Here is a 12,405-nt window from a genome sequence, read left to right on the forward strand (position 1 = left end):
AATGATTCAAAACAACATTAGAAAGTCAATTCCCATGACATGAATCAAAATCTTTATCTAAAACTAGACCATTGCACATAAATTGTGCATTCAGTAAGAGAGAACAGCTGTTTGTCAGCTTTTTAACTTTCAGAATTCATGGAAAGACACAGTCATTTGGTACTTCTCAAACAAACACGGAAAGAAGCTCTCCCACTCACTGAGGAACTGCCTGTAGGACAGTGATTTCCACAATGCCTCAGTTTACAAGGAGATGAGACAAAGTGAATGCAAACTCTTAGAAGTCTCTTGCAAAAGAAACAAGACATCTTTCCCCTCATGTCCGATTTTAGTGACACGTTGGAAGAATCTTTTTGTCACCCTCCATTACCAAGAAGCATTATTTTCCCATTTTCAGTACAATTTTACATCAACTCTAAACCAGCAGGAGATCAATGTGAAAAGCGGGAATGGAGCTGTTAACATAAATATTATTCAGCTGCTAGGCACCAGTATAACACAACAAACATTATATAATGAGCAAATATTTTCATCTACCCATTCTACTCCTATGTTAAAGGATTCACCTGGGAGCTTTCAGTATAACCATCAAGAATTCCTCTATATTAAACAGATAGCCTGTTATTTCCCTGCAGGGGTATTTTAATAAATTATACATCACCTCCTTCTAATGTAATAAACTTTTAGCAGATGCGACCCAATATATTAAATCCAGTGTTACAAAGAAGTAAACTTTTCTGTTTTCAGAGAAAAAAAAAAAAGTAGTTTTCCCCATGACTTACACATTTCACCATACATATGAAGAAACGCACAGTCACACAACTGCTAGGGTGATTGATAGTCCAAATCTGGTTGAGCACTGAAGTGGTAATAATTCTTTTATATATCATACTATGGTCTTGCAAGAACAATACTGAGGATTTTCAGTAATGGCCTTGGATACAAGGATACACTTTCTACCTAGGATTGCTGTCATACGATTCCTGAAGTCTTCCTCAGAGAAAAGAGTTTCCACTGTTAAACCAGCAAGACAGGAAGAAACCTCACAAGAACTCACATGCTACTTCTTCCTAATAGAGAATAAACTATGGCCAGCGATGACAAGCAATCCCATTATCTCCCTTCTGTATTAAGACAGGGAAAAGAAGCAAAACAAATCAAAAACAAACAAAAAAACAATAATTAGATGGAAAATATTTTGGAAATGATAAACTTAATAGTTTGCGATGTTATCGAATGAATGATGAATAGCTGCTTTATATACCAATTTTGGCATATTAAAGCTAAAAACATATGATATGGCTTATGTTTTAAATTGAAAGGCACTTTGTCATCACCAAAAGCAGTGATAGCCTTTTTCTACAAAGGACACAGAAACACCTTTCAAAAAATAATGAATGCACTTCTAGGTACTCTAAGACCACAAGCCATCAAGTGAAAAATAAGGAAAACGTAACTAAATGATTAAAGGAGATCAAATCACTCACTTTCAAAGAATTGTTTAAAGATATTTTGTTTAGTTGTCTAGGGTAAAGGCAGGGGGCAACTTTTTACATTTGTGCAAGCAAGAACAACGCATGTTGCTCACACTCTTCAAGTGTCTTTTCCCCTAAACTCTATTGCCCCAGATAGCTGTTACCGACCATCCGTACTACTGCTGTTCTGTCTCAGCTGCATACTTCAGAAAAACAATTAGGGCTATAAGGAGCCAGAAGAGTGACCCAAGGAAAGATGAATATAAGCGACAAAGCCTCTCTCCTGTCACATAATACTGTATGTGCCCCACACCAAAAGGTGCTACTAGAACATAAGTAACCCTTTGCAAGAAACACTTCACCTGTTTCTACGTGTAATTCAGCACTGCGATTATATCTACAATTTACATCCTGAGCAAGAAGCAATACAAGCTCAGCAGCAGTACCTGATGGCATAACTCTTTGCACTCCAGCTAAAACTTCATTCCTTTAGTTATTACTTGAGGATGTCACCAACAGTGACAGGTTCAAATCTAGGCAACTAAATTTAGGTTTCTCTATGCAGTATAACCTGTAGAAACCTAGTCATTGCAGTCAAAGGAGCCTGAAAAGTGAGTTCAGCATAATGTAAATACCTACTATGTGGTTAGCTGAAGGCTCCACTGACTGCATAGATGACCATTAAATATAACACAGTTTAGACATCATGTGCACATGTGTGTGTCTTAATTTGGAACTGAAGCCCATCCTATCTGTTCTCCACACTTACTGACTCTGCAGTTAAATGATAACTTATTCCTGCATGCTGTTTGGAAGTCAGTAGCACGAACAATGAAAGAATCAGGAAATGATTAATTCCTTTATTTCAGTACCTGACCTCACAGAAAGCTTCAGTGCTCAGAAGGAATAGTATCACAGGAAAACCCTCTCAGGTCTAAATATCTGGACTGGAATATGCCCTTCACTTTGAGACGGGTGTAGACATAGCAGCAAATGGACTAGGATAATGAAATTGAGTGACCAAAATCAAACGTGTCTTCATTGATGACTATCAGCTGACGTGTACGTGTGAACTAGCATTTTTAGTTAATACTACACACTCTTGGGGAAAGAAAACATACACCATCTGCAATATTTTTTTTTTCATTTAAACAGTCAGAAAAAAAATCAAAGAAATCAGTGAAAAAAATCATCTTGTGAGGCTACTGAATCATTTCCTTGAAACTTTCTAAAATTAATTTTTACAAAGGCATTTCCAAAATGAGCTTTCCGGATGGAAAACTGCATCTCAATGATGTAACTTGAGAAAAGTTTTAAATGATTAAAAACAGTGCCTTGTGACAGAAAGCAATCTCAATTACAGGTGCTATTATTAACTGTCTCTGGGAAAAACAAAACAAAAAGCAATAACGTTAAAAAAAATCAAGTTCTGTAAGCCTTCATCTGAAGCAGACTAATCTTTTCCTCTCCCACAATTGTCCAGACAAATAGCATCAGACATATAATTTTGCAACTTTGATTTTATTCACAGAGTGTGGTGGTTTTACTCAGCTGAGCAGCTGAGCTCCACCACGACTGCTCTCACTCCCCCTCCTCAAAGGGAAAGGGGGAGAGAATAGGATGGAAAGGGTTCAAGGGCTGAGATAAGGACAGGGAGATCGCTCAACAATTACCATCACAGGTGAAACAGACTCAGCATAGGGAGATTAATGTAATTTATTACCTATTACTAACAAGATAGAGAAGCAAGAAACTAAAAGCAAACCAAAAACACCTTCCCCCCAACCACCCTTTTCCACCTCCTCCTCCCAAGCAGTGCAGGGGAATGGGGGCTGCGGCCCAGGGCCTGCTCCACCAGGGGCTCTCCATGGGCCGCAGCCTCCTCCAGGCCACATCCACCTGCTCCACCGGGGGCTCCTCCAGGGGCTGCAGCGTGGAGATCTGCTCCATGTGGGACCCATGGGCTGCAGGGGGACAGCCTGCTCCACCAGGGGCCTCTCCACAGACCTGACTGGTGAGAGAACAGCCTGACATCTCAAAACAATTAATACTTTATTTGCCATAATTTGACAAAAATATTAAAAATTATCATAATCACCTTTCATGTTTAATATATATATATTTTTTATCCTGGAGGTACACAATGCATGTGGAATTTAACAGAGCAAGTTACTTTTAAGTGGATTTCTAATTGTCCACACTGTAAAGACTTCAACTATTTTTTTTTCCCCTCTGAAAAGATCATTTAAAGGATGTGGTACTTCTACCATAACATGTAACATGAATTGGTCTGACCTTACTGACTTATTCTGAGCCTCTGATTAAAGGGTACATGTATAGTTTTGTTCCTGAGCAAAGATATTGCAAGTAAGTGGGAGATAATATCATGCTGCTCTTAAAAATCCCAGAATAAATAGTGGTTACCTCTACTTTAAAAAACAGTATGATACATTCAAATACTTAACACAAATCATCTCTCGCTCCTGTACCTTCTAAAAAAAGGTCAGGATGAGATATTTTATAATTCTGTGATTTTATTCTGAAAAGATAGACATGTCAGGGAACAGGACACTACAAACAGTAGTAGTGAGCTTCTTAGCTGATGTAAAACAGTGACTGGGAAGAAATCTCACCTGAGACTCAGTATTCCACTCATTATTGCTGCCCCTTTCCCTTCTTCCATCTTTTGCTCTCGGTACTATTTCCCTTTCGGTGCTCCCTTTGTTCAGAGCTTAGGAAAAGAGATAGAATGGTAGGGCAGGCTTATCTGCTGCACTGAAGCTCGGCACCTGGGACCTATCCCGAACACTGGAAAAGGTTACTGACAGCTTGGGTGGTGTAACTTAGATCTGGGAGAAAAAGGAAGTCTTCCACATAGGCTAAACTGTCTTACCCTAAGGTTTGGAAACGGATGCCATAGGATTCATAGTCAATGGAGAGAGAGAGTAGCTTTGTCTGTGACTAAGAGTGCCCATAGTAGCATTTCTTCTTAAATATGTCTTCTACTTAAAGTTCTAGTTCCTCAGAAATAGTAAGACAATTTCTCTAGTGATGTGGGTAGAGAATACGAGGACACAAAAGACTCTGCTTTCTATCTAACAAACCACCTCATATGTGGGTTTTAGTTGCTGTCATTGGATTTATTATTTTATTATTTTCCTATTGTCATTGTAGTGTTTCTTGAACATGTAGTGTTCAAGGGGGATTCCCTGTGGCTTCCTCCATGCCGCATCTGCTACTGTTGGCACATGAAACAGAAAGCAGCTAAGACTCTGCTTGTAGTTAAATAACTTCTTAAGGTCCAAGGACTCAAGATAAACCATGGTTTTCACTCCCATCTTGAGGACACGCTGTCCCCAGTTTTGCAACTGAAAACTGCACCAGAACAATCCTGCTGCATAGATGGTATGTTGTATGTATACCAGTGGCTAAGCTTTGTTTACAACTTTATAAACTTTTAAATAAAAAATTACAACCTCTATAGTTATAACTATATAATGATATCTCCTTATTTCTTTCCCACATTGGCAAAAACAATGTGGGGGATGTCAACGCTAAATATAATCTGAAATTAAAACTTTTCCATGTAATACAGTCACACAGTCATTCGTAGCAAAGGCTACTTATGCCAGTTCACCATCTTAAATTTTCAAAATCTGAGAAAGCAATTTCCGGAGGAGGCAAGGTTTTCTTTCCTAAACAAACTCCTATCCCTGCTGTAATATAAATTTTGTAATAACTCTCTTGGTAACTTGTGAATGGGCACTTCACAAGGAAATGGTAAATACATATGGATTGTCATGCCCTACCAAAGTTTTTCAATGATTTTTGTGACCTTCTGTTTTACTAATCCCCATCCTCTTCCCCCAGATACTCCTCCCTTCCCAGTCCAAGTTTCAAAGTTTTAGTTATGGGCTGAAAAATATACATATATATTAATAGGCCCATTGCTTTTACCTAAAATTCAAAATTTGCTTACACAGTTGTCTTCCTTCCTCATGCTTAGCCCATATCATTAGACAAATTAGTTTTTGCAGTTGTGCTGTCTCTCAGTGGGCACTGGAATGAGAATTTGATGATGATGAAAAACTTCTGCCATTGTTCTGTTGCTTGGGAAGCTCATTAGGTGAGTTACAGATAGCAAAAGTGATCCCCTTGTTTTATGGACTTCTATAAAAGAAAACTTGGAAGGTATAAAACCCAGTAACTACATCTAGACAATTTAAAGACAGTAGCACTACAATAATTAAAAGATCTCTCTAAACCGTGCTAGTAGAACAGGAAAAACCTCTGTAATCAACTTAGCTGGGGAAGCAATCAGACCATTAAAAAAATGAGGCATTTTAGGGACTAATAAAGCCATGAAATCTAATGACTATAATAAATCTTTAGCTGCAGTTATTCCAGAACAATTTCCCTTGCAGTAAAAAGTATTCTACAGGGTCTTCTGTCTGAAATTACTGTTGGTTACTTAATGTTGATCATAAGAAACAATTGCAGAATGATAATTTTATTTTTGGCATGTGTTTTCACCATTCTCTTCTCCCTTTCACCATAAGGTCTTTTGGCTTCATTCAAAGGCTACAATCAAGCATCCCTTTGACAAGGCCAGATTTTTTTTTATTGATTTTTCCGTACAAAAGTACACACTAATATTCTAGTGTCTTATAAATTTAGTTCAACATAGTGTTTGCAGCACTTCTGGACTTTGAGAACTGCACTTCTATCAAGCGCAACATCCTGCCAACAGCTTATATTTAATGTAGGCTATAATTAAATATCTAAGTAAGTAAATAAATAGAGCTCCCTTAAAAACAGAGCTTGCACATATGGAACTCAGCTCACCTAGCCTGAAGTGACAATGCTGGAGGTGAGTTAAATGTGCAAGTTAAATGTACAGCCAGTGAAGCTGTGGTTAAGGTTGTTAATGGAGTTTAGGGTATAATTTGTCTTACTCTACAGCAAAAACTTACATTTAGCCAGAAGAATAGCACCTTATACTCTACAAGTCATACAGGTTAGATTTCTACTGGTATCAGTGGAATCCTACTTATCCTGTTCAAAGGTTTAACCTAGAGTAAACTAAACTGAATGTTAACCCTGGTATCAGAATGACACTTCTAGGGCTGCTTCTGCAATGACATTGTCTTAAGCCTGGCTTATGTATACCCTGTCCCTGATGTAACATAGCTTGGTGCTCCAACCAGATGGCATTCATTTTCACTTTTATGTTTCATCAGTTTTGAAAAGTGAAAATTATATTTGTAGTTACATATACTGATGTTCAGTGTATGAAAGAAACCGTTTCACCACAGAAAACAACTCTTCCAGTTTTGATATTATGTATCAATACATGCCAATATAAGCCAAAGCAGAAAACTGAAGCTCCTTCTTAAATTTAATTTTTGCCAGCCTACGTGATCAAATACAACTAAAAACACATCATACGGAAAGATGTCCTATGGATATGGTACATATGCCCTGAGTTGTACTACCTGTGAAATGTTTTAAAGAATTATTTTTCAGACACACCGGCCCTTTCAATTCCTTGACAAAATATAGAGTCTGATCACATTCTTATGGATGTAACAGAGATAACTTAAAGTAATAGTACACTACATATGAGTTTTTGTTTGGTTTGTTGCCTGTTTCTTTAGAGGAGTTTCCAGAGAAGCTTCAGTTAACACAGATATTAGAAGTTGATTTTAAATATCTATTAAGTTCTGCTGGAAGAAAGCCTAGAAAAACAAACATTTATCTCTAAGATAGCAAGAAATAAGTATCAATTCCTCGTTCTGGATAATGGATCTTTTTTCCTTGTCTAGCATACTTAACCTAAAAGTATCAGCTCCCTCACAATATACTTTTTTTTTTATTTTATTTTTTAAGATGTTTAGTTAAGTAACTACACCATACTCATGTTTCTGCAACTCAGTAGTGCAGAACCAAACTTTTTCCTTGGATGTGTAATGTTGCTTGCCTTCAGGAAATCTACTTTGGCAGATAGATAATAGAAACAAAAGTCCTAACAGACCAATAGCAAAATGATATCTGGGTTTTGTCTGCTCTAAAGGGCATCAAGTGAGAAAAATCTATTAAAAAGTTGCTACTTGTCATTCAAGCTGTTGTGTCTGTAGAGGAACCACACAATTCCTGTATTTCAACAACTCTTACAACTATGTTTAAACAAAGCACATCTGATTAAGTTTGATACCTGTTCTTAGTCCTATTAAAAAAGCAAGCAAAAAAAATACAACCCCCCACCCCCGAAATTATTACTACTTTACTAGTGAATGCTTCTCACCCATAATGGACAGCTATTACATGTCTAATTATTCTACTGTTCTAGCAGGTAATGAAGCTGGCACAATGTTTTCATTTTTTTTCCTACTATCAACTGTGGTAAGGTATGTCCTGCCACCAAACCTAGCCTTCTGTAATTGGAAATGGGGATATAACTGCATTGCTTCTCAAGTAAACCAGCTGATGGTATGTTTCTTTTTCAAATTAGTTTCTTTTCAAATTGTTTCTTTTTTCATATTATGTTTCTTTTTCAAATTCAAATTTTTTTAACTGTATGAAGTTCAACAAGGCCAAGTGCTGGGTCCTGCACCTGGGGCACAACAACCCCAAGCAGAGCTACAGGCTGGGAGATGAGTGGTTGGAAAGCTGCCTGGCCGAGAAGGACCTGGGAGTACTGGTTGATAGGCAGCTGAATATGAGCCAGCAGTGTGCTCAGGTGGCCAAGAAGGCCAACAGCATCCTGGCTTGTATAAGAAGCAGCGTGGCCAGCAGGTCTAGGGAGGTGATTGTCCCCCTGTACTCGGCTCTGGTGAGGCCGCACCTCGAGTACTGTGTTCAGGTTTGGGCCCCTCGCTACAAGAAGGACATGGAGGTGCTCGAGAGAGTCCAGAAAAGGGCAACGAAGCTGGTGAGGGGTCTGGAGAACAAGTCTTACGAGGAGCGGCTGAGGGAGCTGGGGTTGTTTAGCCTGGAGAAGAGGAGGCTCAGGGGAGACCTCATCGCTCTCTATAGGTACCTTAAAGGAGGCTGTAGAGAGGTGGGGGTTGGTCTATTCTCCCACGTGCCTGGTGGCAGGACGAGGGGGAATGGGCTAAAGTTGCGCCAGGGGAGGTTTAGGTTGGATATTAGGAAGAACTTCTTTACTGGAAGGGTTGTTAGGCGTCGGAATGGACTGCCCAGGGAAGTGGTTGAGTCGCCATCCCTGGAGGTCTTTAAAAGACATTTAGATGTAGTCCTTAGTGATATGGTTTAGTGGAGGTCTTGTTAGTGTTAGGACAGAGGTTGGACTAGATGATCTTGAAGGTCTCTTCCAACCTAGACGATTCTGTGATTCTGTGAAATGCAATGCTTGCATTCGGCATATTTAGTATTTCAATATAATGTTTGTATGGCTTGCCAGAAGTCTGTATTTAAAATGCAAATACACAAAACACACAAACGCACACCATCAAAAGAACACAGTAGTATTACTAAGTACTCAAATATAACAGACACAGAAAAAATGAGAAAATGAAAAAGGAGCAGGAGGAGGATGAAAAAGGACACCAGCAGAGTCACTGACTCCCTTTAGCTCCCCCTAGAAGTAAAAGAGGAGCTACCCATGGCAGGCACTAGGCCTTACCTGAGTGAAAAGGATGCGCACACAGAACTTGAGGTTTTTGTCTGTGGTCAGTTGCAATGATATAGCTAGGGAGAGACACAAAACTTGATCTGAATGACACAGGCTGTGCAAAGCAGTGATAGGGAATGCACATGGCCAACAGCAATGTCAGTGTAGGAAGACTCACAGTACTCAGCACCACTCACTTTTCCACCAAACCTGCCTCTGTATGTTCTTACCTAACCCGTACTGGGTACCACTGAGCTGAAGGGGCTGATTTCAGTGCTACCTGCTGTTTTCATAAAGCATCTACAAGTTCTCCCAGACAATGTTTTGTGAGTGAGGATGGATATAACTGCCCTACACCACAGCTGCATCTGTTTAGACCTACAATTTATCAACCAGTAATACAGGTAAAACTCAAGTTATGTGACAGTACACCAGAGCTATTAAGTGCTGTTATCCATAGGTTGCTTCTACTCCCCTCAGGCCACACGAGGTCCGCCAGCTGCACAAGCCCAGCTATCCTGCTCCCAGCTGAGGGCAGCTCATGGCACTGAATAGGGCTTGCAGGTCCTGACAGCCCCAGCTGCCTCTCACACTGAGATGTCCGAATTGCATGACGACGCTACAACCCCTGCAACGTCACACGGGGAGCAGGACATTGAAGCTTTTTAGTTCTGAAACAGCAGAAGTTTTTAACAGCAGCCTGCAACTGTGTAAGAGGGGAATGAATTACTGTCAGGTTTTTGACTGTTTACTTACAAAAACAGATGCACACTGCACATTTACTCAACTCCAACTTATCTGTGGAAGGTATACAAGAACTAAGCATCACCACTATTTAACCTAATTTAAATCAGTTCTCCCAGAAAATGCACTTTCAAATCCCAGAAGGGTAGAATGTTACTTTTAGACTTACCTTTTTCTGTTTTGTCTTGTTCAGTCTCTTTTCCACCTTTTCCTAGAATATTAAAAATATAATTCCATTGAAGTGAATTTATGTTAACAGTTTAGAATAAGAAAGTTAAAATTAAAATTATAGTTTAGACTCAAAATATTATTGTACTAACTGGACTTGTTTCTTCTTTAATTTTATTTTAAAAGTAAGCATAGTTTAATGTCTGAACTATGGTTACATAGGTGGTCTTTCTCTGCAGATGCTTCAAATATTGCATAATTGTTTCTTTCACAAAATATTTCATAAACTTTCCCCTTTAGACAGTTGGAAGATTTAAGTGAAACACACTGCAATATAAGCTATTTTGTTAAAAAAAAGTTCATTAATTAAAAACTCTTGGGAATATGGGAATGCTATCTTTGTATATTTATATTTGATTAAAAAGTAAAAAACATTCATACGAATTGGGAACCTAAGCCTTATTCAGAAATGACTTCAGCACTTGGAAGCTCTTGACTTACTTTTTAACATTTAAAATAATTTAAACCAAATGTTTTGTGAACAGCTGAATGCACGAGCAAATGTTAACTAAGCACTACTGTAGCAAAAACCATACAAATACTTGTATCAAAATCATGCATCTACAAGGTACATTCAGAAACAAGTTTTTCTTTTCTTCTTTTACTGTATTCCTACCACTTTTCAATCCTATTATACTCTATAATATTTAAAAAGTATCTTGCCATAGAATTCTGATATTATCATTGCTTTTGATTTCTTCCCAATAAACTTCACAGAGAATAATACAAAGAGAGTTCAGTTAACTTTTTACTTCCCCGTCTTCGAGGAAATTCCTGTCCATCCCCTTTACTATAGGCAGACAACTGCTACTCCTGGATGTGCATACAATACACCTTAATTTTACATTCAGCACAAGGCATAATGAGGATTAACTTGATTTGATACGAGAAATTAAATACGGTGACTTTGAAAGTCATTCACCTCTTCAATTACATCATGAAATCCAGATAGTCAATTAAATTGAAAGAAATGGAAAAAAAACAGTTACATACTACGGAATAACTAGGAGGATATTATCACTCTAATAGGATATTAATGAAAGCATTGTTCAGAACTTGCTAAAAAATGTTTTTTTTACACACATGACAAGAAATGAGATGTATCCATCTGTCAGTATGCCATCAGAAATACTGTATTTTAAAAAGAGCAATAACATAGCTCCAGATGAGAGAGAATAGTTTATATATTTATATTTCTATTATTTTACCAACTCAAAACACTTAGGATAAACACATTACAGGATAATAAACCATGATAGATCATGCTACTTAACCACCCAGTTTACCAGGGGGTATCTTTTCCCTTATCAGCAACCCTAATATTCCCACCTGACCTCTTATCTCTTATTCCCTCTAGGATACTCAGTGACCCTCTTCTGCCCATCTCTGACATTCCCCTTATTTCTGTAAGTTCTGTCATATCACAGCAAGAACAAGGTATGAGCTTATCACTCTAAAACCTGCTCCTGTCTCCCATTTCTTGACCACTTCTGTATTACTGAAGCTCACACAATATATTAGGTATTGTTGTCTCTATTTATGTATCATTTCTCCAAATTCTCCTAGGTTTCTTCCGATCTGTATTCTGCTAAATTAGCTGTCATCGGTTTCAATAAAGTCTCTACAATGATCTTTTTGTACTCCAGATTCTCCTTTTAGGTAGCTGCTTTTGAAATTCAACAAAATATGATCTTCTTAGTTCTGAACATCTTGTTTCTCAGTTCTCACCATGCTGAACCAAGAATTTGTTTCAGCATCAGCTACAGCACATACTGCTTTGTTCTCTCCACACCGATCTCTTCCTTACTTTGATGGTACAAATGGTTTCAATTATGCCATTTCTGACAAAGGTTTAAAAACATGGTCTATCTCAAAGACAGGGATACAATAGTTAATCTCCAGACTATTTAGTCATCAACTTAAACGAGTCATAGCCCAAACTGAAAATTTATTGGTAGCTCTTCAAATCACTCTCATCCTTAACTCAAATTCTCTGTTTTGATCAAAACAAGTCTAGATAAAAATTATAGACAAAACTGTTTTAAACAGTCTCTCTAGATTAGAGGTACTATCATAGTGTCATAGTATGTGCCAGGTATTCCCAAGAAAGTTTCTACTACACAAAATCAATTTATTTTTCACATTGCAATAAGCCTAGATTTTTGTGAATGAATGTGAAACAATAACCCAAGTCACAACTAAAATGTATTTCATATCTTGTAGTCATTACATGTAAGCCAATTAACAGAATAACTGTATAATATAGTGGAACTTACACATATATAATTTTAAGCACTAGAAACTGCATTATGACTTTCAGTAAAT

The 12,405-nt window shown here is 37.9% G+C and overlaps 1 protein-coding gene across 15 annotated transcripts in view; it reads right to left on the reverse strand.

The window, feature by feature from the left end:
• The window catches only part of ASPH (aspartate beta-hydroxylase), a 116,719-nt gene that overhangs the window by 43,565 nt on the left and 60,749 nt on the right, over nt 1–12,405 (reverse strand). For all 15 annotated transcript variants that reach the window (XM_040545720.1, XM_040545712.1, XM_040545722.1 and 12 more), the window contains one exon: nt 10,022–10,063. In XM_040545720.1, coding sequence (XP_040401654.1) covers nt 10,022–10,063 — 42 coding nt within the window. The remainder of the gene's footprint in view (nt 1–10,021; nt 10,064–12,405) is intronic.

This window comes from Cygnus olor, chromosome 2 (genome assembly GCF_009769625.2).
Source record: "Cygnus olor isolate bCygOlo1 chromosome 2, bCygOlo1.pri.v2, whole genome shotgun sequence".
Taxonomy (NCBI): Eukaryota; Metazoa; Chordata; class Aves; order Anseriformes; family Anatidae; genus Cygnus; species Cygnus olor.